We start from the raw sequence: 26,731 nt of genomic DNA on the forward strand, positions 1-26,731 counted from the left end.
TTCCAACAGAAGACTAAACAGAAACGAACACAGAGCAAGTGGGAAAGGGGACAGAAAATAGCAGGAAAAGGCTAATCTCACTGCTGCAGTGCTGCATGTAAATTCCAGTGGTTTCCTAAAACCCAATGGCTTGGCTAAACTCAAAGTTCAGCCAGGAAGGATCACAGCTGTGCTTGACCGCACTAAAACAACAGGCATGACTCTGCATTTCTGCAGCTGCTAAGGACAAACACCAACCAGAGATCCCTGCACTTACTGAAATAGTCATACTAAACCAAAAAGGATCCACTTGCTTGCTTTGGCTGCAGGAACAGCAGGACAGCAGCACAAATTTGCAAGTGTAGAATGACAGCGAACATAAGAACAACACAATGAAGAAATACACAAAGCATAAGATTTTGTGCGTCTTCTTTTCAAAAAAGTCTCACTCATTTTAGTTTTGCTGCTTTACTGTGCAACAAGAATTGGCAAGCTTTCCAGTGATTTATTCCTGCCACTCACAGATCCAGGTTCTGCTTTGAAATTCATACAGGGATATGCGTATGAAAAAAAAAAGAAACCAAACCAAAACCAAGACCAAACCCCCTCTCTGTAGACCAAGGCCTGAGGTAGCTTTAAGAATGCAGCTCATTGTGCCTCCAAGACCAGAAGCACCTGAGGCTGCAGAGCTTTTACAGGGGGAGGGAGAGAGGACTTGTGAAGAGAGATGCAAGGCTTCCACCCTGCCGACAGCCACCCACAGCCCAACTCAGGGACAGTCAGAGCAAACAAGAAGGGAATGGGTTTGCTTTCTCTTTCATTTACTTGAATTCCTTCTAACCAACTCTAAGTCTTCCCTCCCACTCCAGGATTTTTCCTTTGGTTTGATTTTTTTTTTTTTGAGACTTCTCTGTTCCCTTATGGTAAGATGCTACTTAGAAATGTAATACAGACATGCCAGGGAATAGACGAGGCTAAAAGAATCTTAACTTTATTTATGAACATGAGATTTGTGTTTATACACATGCTAGTAAACAAAGAGAAAAATAGCCATGCGATTGTCCATGTTCCAGAATGGCTTCTGCAACGCCCCCGTTCCCCCCCACCCCCTGCCTCCAAAAGGTACTCCCCTTCTATCTTCCCGAAGTGGAAACTACTCTTTACAGGAAAATATCAAAATATTCTCAGCCTTTTAAGATGAAAACATTTCAACACTCTTGGCCTTTGGCTACTCCTTCTTTGCTTTTTTTACAGGAGGTTCCAATTGAGCAGATTTTTCAAGACTGGTGTCCATCTTCTGGGAAGCTTTAGATGCTTTTGTTATATTGTTGTTCTTTGGAGGAAAAGCCACTTCTACTTTCTGCTTTGCCTTTTCAATTTTTGCTTTTGGCTTATCCTTCTCTCTTTTCTCCTTTTCAGACCCCAGTTTGAAAGTGCTATAATCTGCTGGTCTAGGCTCATCTCTTACAGGGGTGGCATCATCTCTGCTTGGGAGCATGAACAGAGAGCCCCTTGTAACAGAACAGCCCTTGTAAAACTTTTCATACCATTCTCGATAGTTCCTTTCCCATGCGCTGTATCTTTCCTGCTCAAAAGGATCTCTGACGTCAGCAGATCTGCCATAGTGAACCTTCATATCATAGGGTGGAACTTGTGTGTGTCTGTTAAAAGGCTGCCTTTCTTCCTCCCCTTGAGGTATAGTCTGTTTCATGGGACACTGGCCTCTAAATACTGGTGATCTTGGCCGTGATTTGGATCTTCTGTATGGGGGTGACCTTGACCTTGACTGGTGATAACCATGTGCCCTTGACCTAGACCGAGAGTTACGGCTCTTCCCTTTGCCTCTTCTTCGATTCGGCGGCGACCGCGAGTAGGAGTGAGAATGGGAACGACCAAATCTTCGAGAGTAGGAATGGGAAGAACCAGCTCTTGACTTGGAATAGGTATATGACCTTCTAGAGTAAGATGAAGCATTACGGGGAGACTTGGACCTTAAAAAAGCACCACACAAAAAAAAAATACTGAAGGTAATTCAAAACAGTCACTCTCACCAATTTTTTTTGTCCCAATTTTGTGTTTGGTTTTTTTTTTTTCCATATGCTTATGGCAAAGCTGCTTTCAGCTGCTGACATGATGCTACTGCAAAGTCAAGAGCTTGATAAGAGTTTCTGCTTACAAGGCAGAACAGCTGCTGCTTTGCTCGTGTGAAAACATCCAGGAAGGGTAACTCTATTTCCACTCACTCCTATCTCATGAACCACCACAGCTGTTGATTGATTTCAGGTGGTGCATACTGGCACGGGAAGCGGCACATTTTTCACTCCTCCACGACTACATGCAGTGCAATCTTTTTTTTGCAGTAAGATGCAAAAAGAGCAAATCTTAACAGCTCCCATGCAGTACCAAACATCAAGAAAACATGATTTAGCCTCAAGAGAGCTCAATTTTAAAATGCCAGCTGAGTCTACTTAACTTCACTCCTTATTTGGCAAGTTGTACAGGATGCAAAATACTTGTACTGCAATCCTACCTACAGGACTATTTCATCAGCACTTCTAGCCAGATGTCCTAGCAACATTTGGCACCTACCTCTAGCTCTAACCAAGGACAGTGACTACATTTCAAGACAAGTCAAATCTAAAAGCTTCTGAACTCAGCCGCTAGCAATGTCACTCAATGCCATTACAAATATGTACCAAAAGGAAGGACTCACTTGGCACTGCAATAATAGATAAAACAGACTCCTCCCTCTCCAACTGAGAGAAAGCATCCTGGCTATTTGAGATGGCTGAATTGAAAGAAATTCAACGTTGTCATAAAATAACAGCGTTGACTTTTCCAACAATTTGCTCCATCAGTATCATCTAAGTTATTTAAAAAAGAATGTTGGAGGCTGTTTACTATTGGGAAATCAATTTCTTCAGCCGTATTCAGGCAGTGATCAAAAGGGTGGCTTTCTATTTGATCCTTTAATTATATTTAAGTTTTATAGGTAATTATGGTTTCCTCAAAAAAGCATTCATTTTTCAGAGTCCTCTTTTCCATCCTCTACTGGAGTTTTGTTTTCAATAACCTTACTGCAAGCCCAGATCCCCTTTGTTAAAGCCCCAACTCAAATTTCAAAATTAATTACCATGTGTATTCTCCCTCCACTGCTATCTATGCATATTCACTTCATTAGAAATCAGCTGTTGTATAAGTTATGTGTTATGGCCTCGTTTAGCAGGTTACAAGTAGGCATCTATTGAATTTCTGTAGAATACTCACAGTTCCCAGCCTGCTCTGCCACCTGCTGAGTGAATTGTTCTGGCTCTCACTGGATGACCTACTGGAGTGGGGAGGCAAAAAAGAAAAAAAAAAATCCCATTCAGCTGGTCTGAAGATAATTCTTTTCAGGAAATCCTGAAGTTCTAGTTACTTACCAGCTGTGGGTATTGGTTGTCCTTGGGGGCCCACAACACTTGCTACTGCGGGCTGCCTTTGAACAGGAACCTGGTAGCCCTTGTGCATAAATGCAAACAGTTGGAAAATAAGCTCTATGAAAAGTAAGAATCAGCACATATGCTGAAATAAAACTTACCTTCTCTTCCAACAGACTGCTGATTGACAGAGGGGAAGGTTTAGACAGTTGAGCGGCACTCACCAGAGCAGCAGGAGGTGTGACAGGCAGGAGTGGTGGTGGTGGTGGTGGTGGCTGCTGCTGCTGTTGCTGCTGAATTTGTGTATGGAGCCTTTTTGTGTAGCCAGTTCCATTTTTGAAGTTGTTCACAGCCTAGAGGCAGAAAAACATTGACAAAAAGGTAATACGGAACTTCAGGAGATACACAAACAAAAGCCTCCACAGAGTAAAATTGCTTTTGTGTTCTTATAAATGCTATCAACCGTAAAATAAATCGCCATACAGATATATGAACACATCCCATTAGACACTGATATTACTGACTGGTGACTCAGAGTATCTGTATTTAAAGTACTTCAGTGTTAACACCAAATCTGAAAGCGAGGCAATCATCTTAAACAAAAGTGTGACCTGAATGTGCCAGGCTGTAAGCTTCTGTAACAACAGATCATGGATTTCAGAAGTAAATTTGGCCTTGTTCCATTTAGCCTTGCTTAAAGGAGATGTAAATTAGTATTTGCTTCCCTTTCACCTTTTCACAAACAGACTTGTCTTACAAACAGTTTACGTAAAAGGCATCATGGCACCTGGCGTAGGAACTTGTTGGCAATTAAAGAATCAGGCGAAACGTCTGTCTGGTGGCACGTTGGGCAGGTATGCTCCTCAGATTCCAGCAACGCTGTTCTAATGCCTGTGAATAATTAGAACCATCAAAACAGGTTTTAGCCAAAGTGAGGACATTAGTTGGCTTCTAATCAATTCTCAAAACACGTCTATGATTAATGGGTGAATGTGGTCTGGAATTGAGAGCATGAAGCTATAAAAGTTCAATAGTGTCACAAATGTCTCGTATGCAGCACACAACCGTACAGCTTTGATATTTCACTACTGTCACACCTGAAGATGTAGAGTAGGCTGTGTCCTGATGTTCCCACGAGTCTTTTTTCCACTCTCTAGTACAGCGAGAAGTCACCAACCTCCAGGTTAATGAATAAAACACGTCTCAAAAAACCATTAGTAGGTCTGAGTTCTGAAGGTTTTAACCAGCTCTCCCATGGAGAAGAACGTGGATTAAATGCCTAACTGTCCCTTTGTTGCAGAGCACAGTCAGGCACCAGAGCTGGCTGTATAGTTTTGTATGAGGGAAAGGGCTGTGGACAAACCAAATGCATTCCATATCTAATACTGTAATCACCTGCACAGTGATGCACTCTTCTCATACTCATCCTTTCCCATGTAAAGAGGACTTAACTAGATAGGTAAAAAGGGAAAAAAGCTTTCTGCCTTTTTTTTCCCCATTATACGAGAAGCATTCTTTCCTGTTCAGCATCTACTTAAGTGTTAAATAGAGCATGTAAGAAAGTAATTTTGTTATCTCCTACTTCTGCTTTCAGAAGATCAGATGTGATGTTTTGCATGAACAGACAGGGCAGTAACACTTACATTCGTCACAGTAACTGTTCCCACAGCAGGGAATAACAGCTGCATCTGTCATTAGATCTTTACAGATGAGACACAACAACTCCTCTGGAATAGGATCAGCTGAGGAGGAGGAGGAGGACGGCTCCGCTGGTAGGAAGGGAGGCTTTTCCTTCTTGCCTCTAGCATAAGCTTCCCTGGAGGCGGGGTGGGGAAGGAAAAAGGAAAGAGTTAAAGATGGGTAAAGGGAAACTTTTCCAAGCTTTGCATTTTACCAAAGGAAGAGAATAGATGGAATCCTTCTCACTCCCCATTGGCCTTCTAACATGTAGGCATTTCGTTTGAACTACTTTTCTGTAGCCACAGCACTAAAAGAGGGAGGGGCGGAAGAATTTTCCTTCTGCAGAACTCTCCCATTCATTGGATCAACTCAGAAACCAGCTCAGACTGGAAAAATAATTCCTTGACACCCAGAAATAAGGTGAAATGAATCCCACCTCTCCTTTGCCAGAGGGTAAGTGTAAATTGCAGGCTCAGGGTAAAGTTAGTCTCTGAGTAATTACGTTTGATTAATGGAGGAAGCCTGTGTTACAGCTTCTACAAAAGGAGATCCACAACAGAAAAACACAAGTGCTACCAAGTGCATTTGAAAGCAGCCACTCTTGTCAGCACACAGTAGTCTTTTCTTAGTTTATAGCCACAGGAAAACTTCAGTCTGTTTCACATATGGGATTGGATAAAAGTCAGGGGGGCAGGAAAGCTCAGTCCAACAGCTCTTTGTTACATTTTGCAGGAAGCCTTTGAAGCATAACCCAGAAGCAAAATGAGCGTTCACAGAGACCGACTCCGCTGTAAACACTACTGAAACGTTTTGCAGAAATACAGATTCTTAGCATACCGCAAGTTTCACCAACTTGCAGGGGCAGGAACAGAAGGACCGCCCTATTTTAATGGTAGAAAGTATCACAGATTTTAAGGTTAAGCTACAATGACAATGCTTCCTCCCCCGTAATTCCAGATGCCAGACAACTTGGTTGCATTGCCACTTGGATGTTTACACATCGTTTCTCTCCTTCCCTTTGTGGTCAGTCCAATTAATTCCCTACTTACGCATTAATAGCTGGTATTGCATATTTTCCACTTTTCGTCAGCATAGCACCCTTGGTGTTGGGATCTTCCACCTCCACCATGAAACTCCTGGGAATTCCTGTGCTCTTTTTAATTCTGGGAACAGACTGAAATTGTTTGTCCTGTTAAGGAAAGAAATGCAGACATATCTCATCTCAGGACCCACACTTCAAATGACATTTCAAGGACTATTGGAAGCAGCAAAAGCCTTTAGTGCTCTCCTTGTACCCAGCGTAAGCGTTGCTCAACTAAAATACTTCTTTTCCTAAAAGAACAGAGCCAGGACGTTCAAAAGGCTTGAGCAGTGTTTTGAACTCATTTGACATTCTTTGGCTTAACTTCAGGTTCCTGAAGGGGGAAATACCCCTGCGCTCGCCATCCACTCGGAGAAGAGACACAAACCCGCTCCTCCTCCCCAGCACAATCCAGCGCGAGAGCTCAGTTCGCTGCTCTGAATCACTCGCTGGGGAAACTTGTGTTCACCATCTCTAGATGAAGGCTGAATTCAGACCTCATGCATATGCATTCAGTGACGAACGTTCAATGGCATGAATACTCAACCAGAGGCTTGTGTACCTAAAACACGCACTTAGTCACAAGATGGGGTCAACAGAAACATCTTGGGTTTAGACGGAATCCTGAAAGCTGTCTACAACCAGTCATTAAAAAGAGCTAAAACCAGAAACATTTCCAGTGATATTGAAATATACAAAAATGTGCGTGAAAGTCCACAGAGAAGGGTCTATGGACATATTTAATGTCTATGGCCTGGAAAAAAGACATTTTTGCATTTGTAATTGCAGGTTTCCCTGGAAGTCTGAAGGGCTTTGCAACACTGCCAGGTAACCTCTGCGTTTCACCCCAAGACAAACAATTCTTAATAGGAGCGTTTCTGTATTGTTACGTGACTGCCAAGGTAAAAACAATGACAAACTACCGAACACCAGCAGTCCCCCACAATCTTACCCCATGTGTTGGGCAGTTCTTCCTATAGTGGCCAGGTTTTCCACAACGGAAGCAAGTGTAAGATGGTGGAGGTGGACCCAAGGCTTTCTTCAGGTAACTGAAAGATTTTGGGGAAAGAAAGAAAAAGGTATGCAAAGGTGTCTCTCTTGTTCCAACAAGCATCTCTGCAGCTTTTCCATCATCTTCAAAGAACAGATCTGACATCAGCAACACTTACTTGGATGGATCATATTCCTGGCAAGACTGTATCATCATCGCTGTTATTTTATCTTCCTCGGAAGCATCGGCTTCAGCCAGATTGGCAGTCTGTTTAACAGGTCAGGATTTGACACACGCATGAGAAACACAGTGAAGCCCCCACGGCCAAAGACCACAGCACTCACCCAGTCCCGTCAAGAGCAGCACAACGCCAGCTGAGGCTGCACCAAAACAGCTACTCATATAAAACAGAGTTGTGCTGAAGATGTTCTGGGGAGTCCTTACGCCCTTACGTGGGGGTTGGGTGCCCGTTAACCTGCTTGACAAGAGCATTCCTGGGCACCCAAAACCTTGGGCTCTGTCTGCACCTTACATAAAGGCTTGTGGAACCAGTCCCACTTTCTTCCACGTGGACTCAAGCTCTGCGTAGAAACAATTACACTGTCCAGTGTTTTTGAACTGATATTAAGCTCCAGACTATGTGAAGGAGAAGATCTCCGCTGTACATTTAACTGAGAAAGATGTATGCCACTATCATGATTTACCCTTTGCAGCCTGAAAAGGGCACTCAACTTAGGAGTCAGGGAAGTTGTTTCTGCTTGCTGAAACTGAGCTTCGGACACAGAAGCATGAAAAGGAATCAAGCTTTTTAGAATCCCTCAGCAAGACAAAGGATTCTTTTCAGTAGAAATGTCACCATCATGTGCTGTAGGCAGTCCAAACTGCATGTTCCCCCCTACTAACTTCTTCATAAACCTTACGCACAACTACGTCTTCAAATTCTTGAAGCCAGCTGCTTTTGTTTAACCAGTATTTGGTCAGATTTTTTTATTGCACGCTAGTCCAGACATAAGCAGGGACAAAGGGAGGGACTGTAAATGACTTGGACCTTCAAGCACCTATCTTTCAGATCAACAGCGCATGTTTTTGCTTTTAGATGCATTCATTCACAAAAGCAACCATCTAGTTTCAGTATTTTATTAAATGGTTGTTTCATATAGACAGTTTTTTTCTCAACTGTAACATCATTCACATCAACATCTGTCAAGTCATTCATATAGACAGTTTTTTCTCAACTGTAACATCATCCAGATCAACACCTATGAAGTCACTGCCATTAACATTTACAGACAACTTTACAGATACTTGACTAGTTTGTTTGAACCCAAACGGTTTACAGAACACTTCCAAAACACAAAATAACGCATCCTAGGAATAGACCAAAACTCAAATATGGCATTTAATACATAGGAATAACAAACCGGAAAACTTTTTACAACACATTGCCTCCATGCTAAGCCAGTCTGCACTCAGGAGGTCAGCGCAAGTAACAGTTCTGAGCTGCTTTATGTTATTTTCCTGTATTTTTCTTTAAATGTTCTCAAAAGCTGAAATGTCTACACCACTTGGACAGTTTTTCACATTTCAGGGGAAAACTTCACATGAGTTTACAGAATCAAGGACACATTTAGGCACAGCACTAATGGAGTCCAATTTCTTCTGGTGGATACCTTCCAAACTAATTTTTTTTTTTTTTTTTTTTGGCCAAATGTACACAGTGTAATTTCTGCAGTGAGTGAGGGAAGAAGTTAGGAGTGGGAAGAGATTTCTCTTTCTTGGAAATGAACTCCAGCCTTTATTTTCAGAAGAAAGAAGCAGCTCCTCTGCACTAGGCCCGGCCTTCTCTCATCTTTGTCACTCGAAAGACCACTCATTCCATTGGCTAGCACTACGCCTTTGCACAAAGTGCAATCACTAGTGCAACCACCAGGCAAAGCTACACATTGTTGAGCACAGAACGCAAGCAGTTCCACAGCAAAACACGGCACTGCAACAGTTTCAGAAGGTCACATCTGCTAATATGCCACACGTACACATTGGCATATTCCTATAAACAGTCAGGTACATTTACACAATTGACGCAGCCTGCACTCAAACAAATTAGATTGTGCTGTCCACTGTAGATGTACTACGATGTATGAAACTCTGCAGCATTCACAGAACGGAACTGTAACTATCGTGACTAGAAATTCAAAAATAGCCACGCAATCGTCCATGTTCCAGAAACGCTTCTCGTTTGGCTGTTGCAACCCGCCCTGAAATGTCCATAACTTACAGACCATATAATTCTTCTCTGAAAGTTGTGTTAGTTTCCAACACAACATGAATGAAACGTATGAAAAACGGTAAACAGCTTCTGCAGTGCTGCTTCTTTGTGTCTTGAAGGTGAGTAATATGGCAACATTACGTTGAGGCTGATAAGGTACTCCCCTTCTATCTTCCCAGACTGGCAACTACTCTTTACAGGACAGTATCAAAATACGCACATATTTTACAGTTAAAATAAATACTTTTAAATTAGTAAAATCTAAATTAAAGTTCTGTTCACATTACAAGAGTTATCCAGCTATAGATCACCGTATAAGATTTAAAAATACAAAGCAAACACTTTTGGTTTTAAGCATTTGACAAGAATAGATCTAGATATACCTTAATGAGCTGGGCCAGAGAAATAGATCCAGAAGAGTCATTGATCTGTGCACAAAACATTAAACACATATTCAAGTTCTACAATCAAAACACAGCAATAGTTCACCTCTACTGCAGTCTGAAAGGCTGCACCATATCCTCTGAGTGTCACTGAAAGAGGCATTTCCAACCCAGTGTAATCGGCATTTGTTCAAAAAAGCGTCCAAACCTGTGACAGCTCCAGAGTGCCTCTGTGGTTAATGAGAAGAAACCAAACTCACCAAACCCGCCTGAGATCAACTTACTGCTCCAGACTATCTCAGAGAGGGACCCTTGTCAAATGCTCACAACTGCTTAAGAGTCACAGGGGTAAGGAAGCTGCCAATTTGCAGCTAAAAAGGGATTTCTGAGAATAAATTGCAGCCACACTCCTCCCTCCCAGCTCCCTACGGAACAGCTTGCAGGAATGAAGTCCTCAGGCCACTGGTTTGTAATGGACTGCTGTGTTTGTTGAGAACTAAGACTGGAGGGCACTTTTTCCACAAGGAAAAAGGGGAACTCTTCGCTTGCTCCTTTTCCAGTGTACTCAATTCTGTTACGCCACAAGCAGCAGTGAAGCTCACACCAGTAAAACCTTAGCAGAAAGACACTCGAATCACTGCTTATTATGCCTGAAGTTGTTCAAAAGCATAGAGTAACATTTCACAATGTAAACTGAACAGCTCTCCTCAAGGGGTCACTAACTGGATCAGAAGAGAGATTAAAAGCCTTCCGTGGAAAACGCTCTTGTCCTTTAGTGCCTAACGCAGTGGAAGAATTCAAGGCAGCAGTTTTTAGCAGACTCTGGGAAAAAAGATCTCTACATGCAGAAAAAGATTCCTCACTCCAGTTCATCATTCCTTCTCCATATGTTTAGCATCATATGGTGGTACACTAAAGACAGGCTTAACCTCTGCGAAATTGAAGCAGCATCCAACCCTGAAGTCACCCAGCTCCAAAAGCATACTGCAGGCAGAGGTTAGGACAAATGACAGGGATTTCACCCACAAATGCACCAGGCTCTAAACTTGTGCCAACATTTGTACACTGGGGTTTAGGTATTTCCATTTGCAGACAAACTATTCAACTAAACTGCTTCATCCGAGAAAGTGGAAAGATCAAATGCAGAACTTGACAATAGCACTTTGTGTAGCAACGATGTTTAAATTCACAGCAAGCTATGAAAGACATTTATGCACTCAGAGGGGCCCAAGCAATATCACTTCAATCATTCAGTTTTAGGAACAAATACCCAGGTATTTAAGGACATGGAAAGGAATCATTTAGCTGCACAGAACTGTCCTCAAAATGTATGGGATATGTGACTTATCATATTTGTTTGAACCCCCAAATCAGAACTAAGGAACAGTACCAAGCTGAACAATAATGGATTTTCAAAAAACATTAGGCAAAAAAAAAAAGACTTTCAATACAAAAGCTAAGTAATACAATGTGAAAATGGCAAAAAATGCACTCCAGACAATTTGTGTTGCAAGGAACAAAAGCACACAACAACCAATACAAACATACACACTACGATGCTGAATCAAATACATTCTATTTACAACATATACTGTGTTCTACTGGAAAACAGATTAAGTTACTGTTTGGAAAATTTATACCAGGCTACATTGTGTAGAATTAAGTGCAGTGTGCAGAAAAAAGTGTGAGATTGTGTTTTTACGTACTGGTTTTGATGGTCCACTCACTGGCTCCGTTCGACTTCTGGAAGAGAAATGGAGGTGATCAGAACTTAAAATAGAGCCCGTACCTCCTGAAGATGAGGAAGTACAAGGAAATACTTGTAGATTACCACACAGTGGTTTCTTCGTGCATTTCCCTTCAAGAACATACTGCAAGGCGAGTAACACATTTTCAAGGCCTCTCCACCATCACAGCATGCATTCATCATTCCCAAACATTAACCACTCTACCAGCAGTTTCTGCAATGTTTCCAGCTGGAGGAATCAAAAGCTAATCTGCACGGCTAATTTTCAACGTTACAACAGCAGTGCCATTCTTTCCTTGTCCCCACACACAGGGATTTAGTTGAGCTTTGATGCCAGCAGCATCTGTCCTCTCACTTTAGGGCAGCATTACAATACCAGGAGAGGGTGCCACCCAACCAGAAACGGAGGATGCATTCACAAGGCAGCACTGAGCATCCATCCTTCAATTAACCCCCAAAACAAGGCCATGTTTATAAGCACAACGCTGTGGCGTCCAGAATTACGCGGTAGTGCCTGAAAGCACTGCAACAACTGCTGCAGTAATGTGCCCAAAGTTTACATGCAGAGCCACACAAATTCAGGGTTTTTTTGCTTGCAAGTGCTTCATGGGCACCAGGATGCTGCTGTACTGTCTGTTCGAGACACACTGTAACTCATCAGTATACTTTATTTATGGGGAACCCACATCAGAAGGACATGGCAAAACCACAAGCTAATAACACCTACTAACTGTGGTGGAGAGGTCTATCTTTAAGAAGGCTGGAAAACGTGACCATTCAAACAGTGCTAATGCAGCTGATACACAACTGGACTCTGTGAATACAGAAATGACAGCAATGATGCTGTAGGCAGGATGGCATTTGAGTGGCTGTCATTTTAATCAATACACCCAGTTATCTGCCCTCCATAAATCTTGGGAATACAGAACTAAAACCTGGAGCACAGATATCAGCTTAGGGTAAAAACAGATGTAGAAAGAGAACTAGCAACAGTTGGCAATGTGCTAAACTGCTTCCTGCGTTTCAGGTTTGGAAAGGATTAACTATTCTTTCACTCTACTCGCACTAAAGGCAATACACTTTGGGACAGTGTTCTTTTTCTCTTGCCTGAAACGGACGCTGTCTTTAGGAAACTGATACAAATCCCTTATGAATGGAACTTCTTGTTTGCATGGTTCGCCAGCTGGCAACCCTTGCTCTTTCCTCTACAGCTAGGATGCAAAAACCCCAGACCTGGGGCATAAGAATACCTGCCATATCCCACCCTCCCTCCCCCAAAGGCAAGAAAGAGTCAAACCCCAACAATCAGACTCTTCTGACATGGGAACAAATTCCGAGTTCACACTACAGTGCATATCTCTCTTCACTATAAAAGCAATAGAAGCAAGAAGATTTAATAATGACCACTCAGGTAGAGGAAACAGCACCTACAACTTGGGTCTCAGCAAAATCAAGCCCAAGAAGAAGCCCAAGAGAATCATCTTAAAAGTTACCATTGCTCCAGTTCAAACCCCATGTCCCAGTCGACTTTGGGACAGATACATTACAATCTACCCCATGACAACCAAAATTAACAGCACCTTTAACAACAAAGATGCAATCGGAATGCCTCTGTAAACTAATATCCACAAAACCAGCTAACACACTGAAAGCCCTAACAAAGGGTACAATGCTGTATGGATACTTACACAACATAGGTTTTGCTGGTGCCTTTGACTCCTCCAGCAGGGATTCTTCGAACGATCACTGATGAGTTCTTTGGAATCAGCGCATTAGCATCTGTGTATTCTGAAAACAACACAAATACAGAACAAAACAGTATTCAGTTTGTAAGAATGTCTATTACTACGTAATGACATAGCACTTCAGGCAATCCCTTCACAGGGATGAAAGCAAAGCTTTCTATGTAACACTGCGCTTTTATCGTCTCAACACACTAATGGGACATTCCTAGAAATCTTCAGGTTTGATAATCACACACAAGCAGCAAAATCTTTTCCATTCATTTAAAACAGTTTGAATGCCAGCAGCACACTGGTCTCCAAGGTCACTCAGGACTGACAGAACACAGAAGACAGCCTGCCATCTGCACTAAGACCAGGTCAGGTCCCAGCTGGGGTTTGTTGTTTGGTTGTTGGTTTGTTGTCTCTTGCCTGAGAAGCAGAATAGCACATGCTCCAAGGGGTTGGAGTCAGAATGTTACAGGGCAGGAAAGAGCACTCAGGAATCCTGAGCTCTGCAGTTCACAGTTCTTCCACAACATTGTGAGAACATCTATTCTAAAAGACAGGTCAAGAAGTTCAGATCAAATTAAGAGGAGGCGGCAAGTTGAAATGCATCATTCCTGAGTGCAGGCTTTTTGAAGGGAATTCTGCCTTTATAGAACATGCCTCTAGAGGAAGCATGGAAGAGGACACCCCTGCCCCCCCGACATTTAAAATAGGTCTCAACCATCCAGTTTGCCTTTCCAGATCTTCAAAAGAGTCCATCATATCATTTTTTTCCACTGACATTTAAAATCCTCTTTACTTCTAGTGAGTTTAAGCATCTACATCTGATGAATAAAAACTGAAATTCATGGTTATGCATTTCAAGCAAAAATACTCCTTCTTTAACCTCACCTTTAGGGAACACCACGCTTAACAGAACCTAGTGAAGCAGACACTTTTTCTTCACCAGATTCTGATTACGTATGGAAACAAAGCAACACACTTTGTAAAACTGGTATGATATACATTAGAGTAACACTTTACGGGGGAACATCTTTATGAGCATCACTTTTTCTTCTAAAACTTTGCTTTCTGTTCCTCACCTGCTATAAGAAAAGCCACATGTTCGGCCTATCTCAAAACGTTTCTTCTCCTGGGGATAAGAATTGGGCTCCATCACATTTAGGACCATCCATCAGTCTGGTTTTAAGGCTCTGTTTGACACAGACCCAACCATTCCAGTAGTGACGCCAGCCAGTTGGCCACTCAGCCTGCTGGCATGTGTGAAGCTGACAGTACCTTAGCAACCCAAGACAACATTCACAGACCCTTCTGCAGCAAAGCCCTTCAGGCAAAGTAGCCATTTTTCAAAAGCTCTTGACAATTTCATTCAACAGTAGTAGAAAACTACAAGACTTCTGAAATGGATCTCTACCTACGCGTGCCATGCAATCCAATGGCATTCCTAAGACCCCTAACAGTGTGCTCTTAAGTCTCTTCACAGACATTCTCCTGAACACAGTTTAAATATCTTGTCGTGGTTTAACCCCAGTTGGCAACTAAGCACCACACAGCCACTTGCTCACCCTCCCCCCACACCCCGTGGGGATGGGGGAGAGAATTGGGGGGGAAAAAAGGTAAAAAACATGGGTTGAGATAACGGCAGTTTAATAGGACAGCAGAGGAAGAGAAATAGTAATACCGCTTCTACTAATGATAAAAGAACATACAAAGCACAAAGTGATGCACAACGCAGTTGCTCACCACCCGACGACCGATGCCCAGCCCGTCCCCGAGCAGCGATCGCTGCCCCCCAGCCAACTCCCCCCACTTTCTATACTGAGCATGACGCCCTATGGTATGGAACAGCCCTCCGGCCAGTTTGGGTCAGCTCTCCCAGCTCTGCCCCCTCACAGCTTCCTCTGCACCTGGCAGAGCATGGGAAGCGGAAAAGTCCCTGACTGCCACAAACACTCCTGAGCAACAACTACAACATCAGTGTGCTATCAACATTATTCTCATGCTAAATCCAAACCACAGCACCACACCAGCTACTAGGGAGAAAACCAACTCTGGCCCAGACAAAACCAGGACACATCTGCAGATAAACAGGCAGCTTTAGGTGCCCAAGGCCCCGCGCCCACCACCCCCACGCACCTTCGTTGGTCTGGGCGTTGCTGATCTGCAGGTCGCAGTTGGCCGCCTTCAGCTTCTTGCGGCCCATGATCTGGCGCTTGAGGTCGCAGAGGGGGATGTGGAGGCCGCTGAAGGTGACCGTATCATAGCTCAGCTGGGAGGAGAACTTGTAGTGGACGCACGACATGCTCCTCCTCGCAGCCCGGCTGGGCGGCCACACGATGGGGAGAGGCCCCCGCGGCCCCGGCTCCTCCTCCGCTCCCTCTCTCACACGCAGCGCTCCCAGGCCCGACCGCTCGCTACGGCCACTCGGGCGCCCGGCCTCAGCATTCCGCCCAGGGCTTTCCTGGACGACAAGTGCACGGGCTGCCGCCAGCCCCTCACCTCACCCAGCGCATTATGACAAAAGGCCCGCGTCATGGGGGCACGGCGGCCCCGCCCTCTTCCTCCTAACCCCGAGCTCTCCCTAAAGGCAATCGCCATTCCTCCACACATTCCTCCAAACCTTCCCATCTACCACATCCACTGAGCGGGCAAGGGAGATTCTCCAGAAGCCCTTACGTGAAACCCATTCAAACCCATCACGCTGGCCATTTCTTCCTGGAGGGAGTTCATCCGGCCCTGCACACTGCCAGACAACGTGGATGTTCACAGAGAGATTCACTTGCTGTTCTGCAGGAAGCCACAATCAAACTAAAGGTAATGGTAAGAGTTTGGCTGCCACTACGGGCCTAGAGGATCCTGATGCTCTGAGCCATCTCCTCTGGGTCCTAGCCTTACTGGTTTACCTGAACAGCCCAATCCAGCACATGCTAACCCTTGCACAGGAAATCATTTGCATCATTCAGACTCCTTTGAAGATCAGACTGCCCTATTTGCACAAGCACTAGGGCCATATTGGATAGGTGAAGAAAGGGCATTTCAGGATTTACCCTCCATCTGAGGTGAAAAGGGGATTCTAAGTGCATTAATACCTTCCGCACAGGTTTGAACCAGCATCTCTTCTGCCTCTGGAGATCCCAGCTACTGATAGCTACGGGAAAAAGTGTTACAGCCCTCTGATGGCACGTGGCACTACGTTCCCCCTGTCTGTAACAGCTTTTATCCCATGCTTAGGGGTTGCAAAACTAGAGCGAGCTACTGCAAATGTGTCAAGAGAACTAGAAAAAGCCATTAATGAAACCGCAGGGAGTATTACAGCCCTACAGGAAGAAATCAACTTATCACCACAAATGGTAACACAGAATCGATTAGCCCGAGACCACCTTTTAGCAGCACAGGACAGAGTGCCCAGTGGAATGAGCTCATTTCCCTGCTCTCTCCAACCCACAAACCCTTTAAAACCCCCACTGTCAGCCTGTCGTTTTTCTCACGTTGACAGGAGAAAAGGGCATATGGAAAGCCGCTTCTAAACGGGGAATCCCTTCATCTATCACCGACTCCCAGGCACCCAACCAACCACGTTGTGATGACCCCATCACAGAGAATTAACAGGAGGACAAACAGGAGGAGGAGAACAAGAAGGAAGACAAACAGGATGAACTGATGGACAGCACGAGGAGGAGGAAGGGGATGAAGGGGACAAGGAACACAGAAAGAGAATGAGAACAAGGAGGAACAAGACACAGAACAGGAGGAGGAGGACAAACATGAGGAGCGAGAGGAGGAGAAAGAAGAGGTGGAGGAGGAACACGAGGAACAGTCAGAAAAGGAACAGGTGGCACCAGGAGCAGGAGGAAGAATAGGAAGAGAAGAAGGAGGAGCAGGAGGAGGAGCAGAAGAGAGAGGAACAAGACACAGAACAGGAGGAGGAGGACAAACATGAGAAAGAAGAGGAAAAAAGAGGAGGAAGAGGAGAAGGACAAGAAGGAGGAGGTAGAGGGGCAGGAAGAGGAGGAAGAGGAAGGAAAAGGAGAAGGAGAATGAAGAGGAATGGGACGATGAGGAGGAGGAAGATGAAGAGAAGGAAGAGGAGGATGACATACAGGGTGAACAGACGAACAGAACAAAGAGGAGGCAGTGGAGGAGGTGGGGGAGAAAGAGAAGAAGAAGGAGGAGAAACAAGAAGAAGAAGGTGAGCAAGAGGATGAAAAAGAGAATAAGGACATTTAACAGGAGAAGGAGGATTAGGATGAAGTTGTGGAGGAGGAGTGGGAGGAAGGGGGAGGAAGAGGAGGAGGATGAGGACAACTACAGCAATGACAAACAGGAGGACAGAGAGGAGGAGGAGAAGAAGGGTAAAAGGATGACAATGAAGAGGAGTAGGAACAGGAGGTGGAGGAAGACGATCGGGAGGAGGAAGAGGGGGAGGAGAGGAGGAAGTACTGCGAGCTGAATGTTGCAAGGCACACATACAGCAACGTACAATGAGAGATTGCAAATAAACGTACTTGGTAACAAGTCCCCATGGTCACCTTTGCTCCCTTTTTCCCTTCCAGGTGACACCAGCAAGCCCCAGGCACCTGCAGCCATTCGCTGTACACAACTCCCCTGATGCTGGATATCTGATACACGTTTCATAAAACAACGTACCCACAGAGATTTTGGCTGTTCACCTGGAGCTGGGGGGAAGGTGCGTGCGTGGGCGAGGATGATCTGCTTTATCCCTTTAATTTTTACGCCTCAGCAAAAACACTGCAAGATTCGGACTAGAGGACAGCACTGAAATCAAAGGGTAAGCAAACAAGAAGGCTCCAACTGCACATTGCCACCCGATTGCCTTACACAGAACACACTTTGGATCCTGACTGCTCACTTCACCCTGGAATAGTCCCATTCCTCATCTGAAAGCTCCTGCGTGCCTGGCCGAGCACAGACACAATCCACACTGACAGCAAGCAGAGCTCAACCCTGCACTTGCCTTGGCCACGTTTCCTTGGAAAACCTCTTTGCTGGGTTCTTTGAAAACCTGTAACCGCAAGAACCAGGAAGAAACCCTCCCTGACAGCTTGACTGGAACTTCCCAGCTGTGGTAAAACCATCCGCCCTCGGCACCCCCATTTCACAAGAGCCAGCAACACAGCCTGGGTGGGGGGAAAGGCACAAATCAGACCTCGGGGACGAGAGATGAGCACAAGCATCTGCCAAGGGAGCTGCATCCAAGCAGGAACGCTCCCCACTCCCAGGAGGGAGAAACAACTTCCGCTCCTCCAAATCCCCATTTATCAAAGGCTGTCAACAGAGATGGGGCTGTCCATGAGCACGAGACCCACAGGAAGGACAGAAGACAGCAAAGGCACCTGGTCTGACCCCACCACAGCATGCCTGCTCCAAAGCTGGCAGCCTCCTGTCGCAGAGGAGGCAACTCTGCCTTCCCCTGCCCTGCTGCCATCAAACATCGGTCTCCAGATGTCAGGGCTCGGGCTGGCGACACTTGGGGTAGCAGCAGGAACGCCTTGGCCTGTGTGCAAAGTGTTCCCAGAGCTTTCTGCTGGCATCTGCACAGCTCACGGCCCAGGACAGAAGTGTCTGTGACCGCCACGTGCTTTTCAGTTTGCCTTCCCAGACCAAGCCAAGCTGTGATACAGGAGCTCTGCTCCTCCCTGTCTCCCAGGGAAAGCTAGAAATGGCATTATCGCCATCGAGCTCCCATGGGATATAAAGAAAGCTCGTCAGGCAGTGGTTACGTCATGCTGCGCAGGCTTTGAACTAGCTCGGGTGAAAAAGCTGACCAGCACATTGCGGTACATAAGAAAAGCTCCTATGTAAAGATGGCTTCAAAGACATGCGCGAGAGAACTTGACCGACCGTGACCTCGCCTATACAAGTGGCTCTACTGTTAGAAGAAACCAGATGGAAACCAGCTGAAAGCAGCAAAGTTGCACCAAAAGAGTGCCAACTCAGCTAGGAAATATGCATTAAGCGTTCTTGCACAGGGGTTCACGTGAACAAATACTCAAAAGTGAATGCTAACAGGCAACCACATGGCCACAGCCAAGATCTTTTTTAGACTGTAAAAACAGATATGTGAGTAGCCTTAAGACTGCATATAAGGAATCAAGAATTGTAACACGGTGTCCTTCTCAAGCTCCCAGTGAGAGGCACCTTTATGGCCAGCAAGAAAAAGGGATTTGAGCCACTGTATACGTTTGCTGCCTTCTTTCCTGTACCCACGCATGAACTAGAAGAGAAGAAAAAGTGTAAGCAAATCCATTGTGGTAAAAGTGTAGGTCCACATTTAAACATCCAGAGCTCTGAATGGCTACACTGACCCTTACTCAGATATTTATTTTATCTTCCTTTGATATGTAACTAAGCACATTTCCTCCTACCCACAGTCTGTCCTCCCAGCCTCACAGCTCTCCTACATAAGAAACATAAGCTACAAAAAAAAAAAAAACCCCTGCTTTGGTGAACACCAAAACACCCACAACTTTCTCAAACTCTTCACTGCCCCATCTGAGGGTCAAGGGACAGCATCTCCTAAAGGCTCGTTCACAGGCACTGCCCTGAAAACCCCCCACCGCTTCTCTACTAGTGCACAAAGAGATGAGGAAGACTTTCATCTTTAACTCTATGCAGACAATTTCTGAAATTAGACAAGTCATTTTTAACGAGGATAAGCCCTTTGCCTTGCATCTGGCAACCAACAGGGACGTGGACCCAGCAGCACAGAGCAGTGCCATGCGCAAACCACCACCCTACCCACAGGGAAAGACAGACAAGTCAGATGGGGCACCCAATATCACCAAAAAATGGCTCTTCACATCAGTTCTCTCTGTCATCAGCTTAGTCCTTTCAGGCAGACACAGAAACCCAAAGTGAGTTCTTCTTCTTTTCCTGAAGTAGACTTTTAAGTAGATATTGCCAAAGAATGCAAGAACAACCAAAAAAAGTTAAAGCAGGTCTCCCGTTAAGTCCACTACCCCTCACAAAACAGACAAGTGGCTTCAAGAGATGCCTGCAAAGAAACCACAGATGGAAGAGAACCCTGATAACTCCAGCACAAGCGGTCAATGTGGAAACGGCACCACTGACCCTTCTCCCACTCCTCCTACCAGCTCTTCGCCAGCCACGTGAAGATGCAAAACCAAGGATGTTGGAATCAGATCTGACAAGAAATTCACCCCCCACTATCCAAAACGATCAAGAAATCTATCTGAAATACAGATTCACATCCACTAGCATGGATGATGAACCTCGCCCTAAGCACACGTTGTGCCTTGAGACAGGAGCTAAGGACTGCATGCAGTCACCACCACGAGCAGGCGTTCAAACCTGAAGCATCCACAACACCCACACAAACCTCCACCATTTTGTCAGCAATGCTTCAAGTCACATGAAACTCAGTCTAGGACTTGACAAAATGTCACTAAAATTAATGACAGCAGCCTCTTTACAGGTTGCTTACTCAAAAGCAAAAACCAGAAAGCCACGTACCCTTGGGGAAACCCTTGTCCTTCTGTGTGGCTGGTGTCTTCCCAGGGCTCTTCCTCAAGGCACGAGAAATGACCATGCATTTGGAAGTCCACACAAGCTCGAAGCACACTTAGTCCTCTGCCAGTCATTACCCATGGGCCAGAAGCCCTCTCACCCCTCCCCAGAACTGCCTGTTAGTCGCTGGCAGTCATTCTCCATGGACCACATGGACCTCCCTACCCACCTACCTACCAACACAGCTACCGACTCACCAGAAATGAGGCAGACCGCACCAGAAGGGACACTGCCTGACATGAAGTGGACATATTACACCAGAAATGATGCTTTCAAGACAGAAAACACAGCACAATCCACCAGAACAGCAAAAAACAACCAGAAGAAACATCGCACACAAACCAAACGCCCCTTTCCAAACCCTAAAAAGGCAAACAAGCTGAAAAAAAAGACTTGCCACAAAAAAAGACCACACAGAACACAAGGTAAGCTAAAAATAACATAACCCCAGGAACCCAGGGCCAACAAACCCAGATTCTCTCCATAACAGTAACACGCTTTAATTGTAACTCACTTAAACTCTGGCATACCATAACCCTGTCACCCCATAACCCTAGCACATTGTAGCCCTACAATACCAGAAAACAGATCACAAACTCCCTGGAGATCTCTGCCAGGGCCTTCACGTGGCCCTGGATCTCGGACATCACAACTTTGAAGTGGGAGTGAGACAGAGCCACCAGGACATCACCACCATCCATCTTCACACCCTGGAAAAGTGCCCAGCTTAAACGCCCCTGGGGGGAAAGGCTGAGGCACTCGGAGTCTTTGACCCGGCCAGCCATGACCACGGGGCTTCAGCTCATCGTTTCTGTGCCACAGCCACCAGGCAGATGACCCCATCACCCCGCAAGACCCCTCGGGGCAGCCATGGCTGCTCTGGGGGCCTCCAAGAGAACCAGCTCACCTGGGCTGCTCTGCGGCCACCGCGCGCCTTGGCTGTCAGGCGGGTCTCAGTGCTGCTCTGCAATCCGCTGTCACCTCCCTGCAGGACGCTCTCCAGCACACGGGACGTCTCCGCTTGCTCACCCTGGGGACAAAGAGCAAAAGAGAGCGATGGCGTTTGCTTTGTCCCCATTCCCAGGGTGCCACAAGAGAGACCTGCCACCCCCAAATCACACGCTGGGTGCTGTGGACACAGCGTACAAGCTGCAGACGTGGGTCAGGATGGCTGTGGGGAGCGGGCAAGACATTCTGCGGTGCCCCAGCCCTGGCAGAAAGCAGAGATGGAGAGAACAGCGGGGGAAGCCCAGGGCGGACGGCGCTGGGGCCTGGCAGGGTGCAGCGCCCACAGAAATGCCCGGCTCCTTCAGCCTTGGCCCCGGGGCTGCAGCACGGGGACAGCACCGGCTGCGACTTTGCTGGGAAAAGCCAGGCAGGGGGGACCCTCACACCCCACACGGGTACCCAGACCTGGGATTTGACAACCGGTCCCTCTGCCCATCGCCACCATGGCATCCAGAAAGCAGCGCCGCTGGCCCTGCCGTGGTCCTGAGCCATCTCTCCATGGACGAGTCTTTAACCAGCAGGCCTGAAGAGAGGAGAAATTGTCCCCCATTAACCCCTGCTCAAGGTTTTGCAGGCAGGAGGGTTTTTTGAGATGCCTGGTGGTGCCGCTCCTGGGGAGCACTCAAGAAACAGGGCGGCTGCCTGTACCTGCAGGCAGGTGGTGGAGTGTGCACAGCGGGAGCGAGCGGTGGTTTGTGCGGCTGTTGAATGCATTCAGGCTTGAAATGTGGCCAGCCTGGTACGCCTGCTACCTTTTTCCTTGCAGGTTGTATTTAGAGCCTAAATAGTATTATTTTAAAAGCAAAACCAACAAGCAAACCAAGAAAAAACCCAAAGCTGGGCAGTTGTTTTCCTTCCAGCTGGGCTTTTCTCCCCACTCCTGGCCACTCTGCAAGGTGATGCCAATATTAGGGTGCAGGATTAGGCCCAAGGGCAGGCCTTTTGCAGGCAGCACATTCCTTGAGGCCCCCAGTAATGCAGTTCCTGGGGACTGCTCAAGAAATGGGGGCAGGTGCCCATCATTGCTGGTTTGGGTCTCTCCCCATCGCTCTCTGTCCAGCTCCCTGCACCCATTTTTTAATTCCTCCCTCTCTGTCTTTAGCCCATCACTATTTTCTTCCTTTTTTTGTTTACTCTCTCTGGCTCCCTGTCTGTATTTTCTAATTCCTCCTCTGCTGCCCTACAGCCTGTTGCTATTTTCTTCTCTCTCTACATCTCTCTCATCTTTTCTATCACCATCTCCTGCTTCCTGGCCTTATTCTTCCTCTCTGTCCTGCAGCCTGTCCCCTCTTTCCTGCCTCTCTCCCCTGCTCAGCTGCCTCTGCTTCCCGTCCTTCCCTTGCTCTGTGTCCTGCACTGTCCCCCTGCCTCTCCCTTTCCCTCTCCTTTCCCCTCGCACCCTTTCCCCTCTCTGCCTCTGTCCTGATCCCTCTCCCATTTCTCTCTCACCACGCTCTCCTGCTGCTTGGCACAGGGCCCTTGGCCTTCTTGCCACCCGCCTCTCCGGAGCTGGGCACCATTTGGCAGGAGACGGTGCCCAGCGGCAGCGGCAAGCGGGTCAAAAGCCCCCGGGGCTGCCTCCGCAGCGCCTCCTCCAGCACTGGGGCCGTGCGGGGTGGATGGTGCTGGGGCGCAGCTGGGGGCATCACCGCCGCCACTCGCTCCTTGCTGCAGCCACCTCTGCCCTGTAGTGCGAGAGGTGGGGGAGGTTGTTGAGGGAGAAGGTCAAGTGGGGGACGTTGGGGACACTGGGGACAGCGTCCTCGCCATCCACCAGCCCCGCCGCCACCGCTCGCTCCTTGGGGCAGCCGCCCTCTGCCACATACTGGGAGAGCTCGGGGAACTCATGGAGGAAGTCAGACAAGTCGGGGTCATCGGGGACGGTGTCCTTGCTGTCCCCCAGCCCTGCCACCACCGCCTGCTCCTTGGGGCAGCCGCCCTCTGCCACATACTTGGAGAGCCTGGGGAGCTGGTGGGGGAAGGCAGTCAAGCTGGGGCTGTCAGGGACATCGGGGACAGTGTCCTTGCTGTCTGTGGTGTTGAGCCAGGTGAGCATACAGTTGGTGGTGGTGTCCTCTACCTGCTCAGGAAGGGCCTCGCCAAAGGCGTCTGGCCCCTGCTCGCACAGATCCATGGGCTTCCCTGGGGCTGTCGGGGTGGTCACCACTGCTGAAAAAGCAAAGGCAACCCAACATCGGGGCGATGCAGGCTTTCCTCAGCTTGGCCACCCACCTGCAGGTTCTGCCACCCCCCAAACCTCACCTTCGGGTTTTATTGCAGTTCCACAGGTCGGCGGAGCCAGGGCATGCTGGTGGGGGCTGGCAGCAGGGACACTGTCCTCAATGGCCGCCCCGTCCTTGTTGGAGGCCTCCGACGGCTGCTGGCTGCTGCCAGGCACCTGGAGGGAGAAACAACTTCCATGTCTGCAAATCCCCAGTTATCAAAGGCTGTCAACAGAGGTGGGGCCGACCATGAGCACGAGACCCACGTGCAGGCCTGGGGACAGCAAAGGCACCTGCTCTGTCCCCACCACAGCACGCCCGCTCCACAGCCTGCAGCCCTCTCTTGGAGAGGAGGCCACTCCGCCTTCCCCTGCCCTGCGCACATCAGACACCCACCTCCAGCTCTCAGGGCGCGGGCTGGCGACCCTCGGGGCAGCAGCAGGAGCCGCTCGGACCCTGCCTGTGGCCTTGGCCCTGGGGCTGAGCACTCGGGGCTGGGCTGGGGAGCTGGGCCATGCTGGGGCCCAGGGCACTGAGGGCTCCAGGTCCCTGTCCCCAGGCCCACCCGCACGCGGAGATTCCTGCTCCTCCTTCTCCTTCTCCTTCTCCTTCTCCTTCTCCTCCTCCTCTTTCTTCTCCTTCTCCTTCTCCTTCTCCTTCTCCTTCTCCTTCTCCTTCTCCTCCTCCTCCTCCTCCTCCTCTTTCTCCTCCTCCTCCCACTCCCCCCCCCCCCCCCCCATTTCTCCTCAGGCTGCTCGGCCTCTGCCCCCTCTGGCCCCGCCCCAGGCTGCCTGGGACTGACAGGCCGCCTCCGGCTCCGCTCATTGGCTCAGCTGTGGCCAATGGCGTGGCTGTTGCCAGGCGGGCACAGGCAGCCCGCGCCTCTCCTCCCAGGGCTGCCCTGCGCCCGCTGCCCCCCAGCCCGCAGCGGCTCCTCAGCCCGCCGGGACACTGGGCCTGCGGAGAGACGGCCTGCGAGAAGGGCCATGGCCCTGGGGCTGTTCTCTCAGCAGCGCAAGGGCTGTGCACAGCCCTGCCCTCCCTCAGGGCTCTCCAGCCCACCTCCCAAATTGCCAACGTCCGGGGGTTTCTCCCACGCCAAAGGTGCCAGCACCCAAAGCTCTGCCCAGCCCTCACCCTCCCTTGGCGCCGCTTCCACAGCACCACAAACACGGGGGCTCTGGCTTTGCCTTGCCTCCCTATGGCCCTGACATCGCTCGCACGCTCAGTCCAGACAAAAAAAAAAACTTAAAAGAAAAATCACTTTTATAAAAAGAAAAGAAGCAGCAGGAGAAACTTACATACTACCTGTGAGTAAGCATTTAAAAAAAAAAATTAATTTTACTCCCAGGGAGCATGGCATTTTCTACTGCTGCACCAGACTGATTATTTTTAATTTTTTTTATACCTTAATCTACACAATCATTCGCGTTCCAGCCAGGACTACTGACATCACACCCACCACCGCCCCCCACAGATTACCATCACCGCTCATTAATCCCAGCGGGAATGCAAAATACATCACCATTAGGAAACTTCACCCACCAAATATGCAAACAAGAGTCAACAAATCTGTTAACCGACCTGCACACCAGCACTCCTACACACAAACAAAATAACATCTACACCCATAAACCCAAGTAAAAACACCCACTGCAAAACAAAAGGCACATCCAGCACACAAAGGCTCAACAAAAGGAACGAACAACCTAAAAAAACAACACCACGCTCTGCCCGTGCAGGACTCCCAAACCACAGACAGCGCCTTCCAAACGCTACCGGCAAACCGCCACGATCGCTGCGGGCCATCCCTGGGAGCCGGACCATGGAGCTGCACTTCCGGGTACGAGAGGGGCTTCCGGCGCGCCGCTCTGTGCTGCACAGGGCCGACTCTATAGGCCGTACCATGGAGTTGGACCTCCAGGGTCGAACTCGACGGTGCAGGTCATAGAGAGGAGCTTTTGGTTTCCAACTCTACGATCCAGAAGTTCCTCTCTATGGTCCGGAAGGCCTCCAGCATTACCGGAAGTCACACATTACTACCGGAAACACCACCAAAAAAAGGTGAGTGACCCCAATATGACCAATAAGTCCCCCCAAACACAACCAGTTAGGGGTTTAGGGCCACAATGTAGGGGTCTGGGCCTGCTTCACGGAAGGAGGGGAGGGGAGGGGAGGGGAGGGGAGGGGAGGGGAGGGGAGGGGAGGGGAGGGGAGGGGAGGGGAGGGGAGGGAGCTGCCGGGAGGGAGCTGCCCGGGAATTGCTCTGGGCCCCAAGGCTTTCCCAAAATGCAGGCCTGTCTGTGCTGCCAGCCCCAGCCCTGGGCAGGGGGAGCTGCGTGACGGGAGCCGCTGATTTGACTTTCTGGGCAGATGATGGAGTAGGCAGACACAGGCTGTAAGCCTGGGCTGGTCTGTACCTGCAGAGCTGTGGGCTGAGCTATTCTGCCTCTGAAGGCTGGAGAGATACGGGCTGTGGGCAGAGTTACTGTTTGCCAGTTAGCATTTCTTTTGGGGTCGGGTGACGGTGATGGTAAGGTCGTCAGCCTGCAGCTCTGTGGCAGTTAAAACTACGACTGAAGGAGTTTTGATGGTGGATGCTGTTCTGTGTGTTTCATTTTCAATAATTGTTTCGCTGAGCTAGAATTATTTCTGTGCGATTAGGTGATGGGGGTCT

The 26,731-nt window shown here is 47.9% G+C and overlaps 1 protein-coding gene across 1 annotated transcript; it reads right to left on the reverse strand.

Annotated features, from left to right (window-relative positions):
• Positions 1–1,207: 1,207 nt before the first annotated feature.
• LOC142595807 (E3 ubiquitin-protein ligase RBBP6-like) lies at positions 1,208–15,578 on the reverse strand. The gene is made up of 16 exons (XM_075724659.1): positions 15,413–15,578; positions 13,240–13,334; positions 12,627–12,640; positions 11,506–11,569; positions 9,800–9,844; positions 7,329–7,417; positions 7,112–7,208; positions 6,128–6,267; positions 5,042–5,214; positions 4,186–4,289; positions 3,686–3,751; positions 3,560–3,640; positions 3,402–3,480; positions 3,247–3,304; positions 1,448–1,970; positions 1,208–1,312 (listed from the first exon to the last, which is right to left on the reverse strand). Exons 1-16 carry the CDS (start codon positions 15,576–15,578, stop codon positions 1,208–1,210), a joined length of 1,899 nt encoding a protein of 632 aa, XP_075580774.1.
• Positions 15,579–26,731: the final 11,153 nt, after the last annotated feature.

Source organism: Pelecanus crispus, chromosome 23 (assembly GCF_030463565.1).
Source record: "Pelecanus crispus isolate bPelCri1 chromosome 23, bPelCri1.pri, whole genome shotgun sequence".
In the NCBI taxonomy this organism is placed as follows: domain Eukaryota; kingdom Metazoa; phylum Chordata; class Aves; order Pelecaniformes; family Pelecanidae; genus Pelecanus; species Pelecanus crispus.

What these genes read in the sequence shown, in the direction of transcription:
- LOC142595807 (XM_075724659.1), bottom strand. Translation starts at nt 15,578, where the DNA reads ATGTCGTGCGTCCACTACAAGTTCTCCTCCCAGCTGAGCTATGATACG. An exon ending in TGAGTGGACCATCAAAACCA is followed by an intron (nt 9,845 to 11,505) that starts GTACGTAAAAAC and finishes TTTTGTGCACAG; the next exon opens with ATCAATGACTCTTCTGGATC. An exon ending in ACAACCAATACCCACAGCTG is followed by an intron (nt 3,305 to 3,401) that starts GTAAGTAACTAG and finishes CCACTCCAGTAG; the next exon opens with GTCATCCAGTGAGAGCCAGA.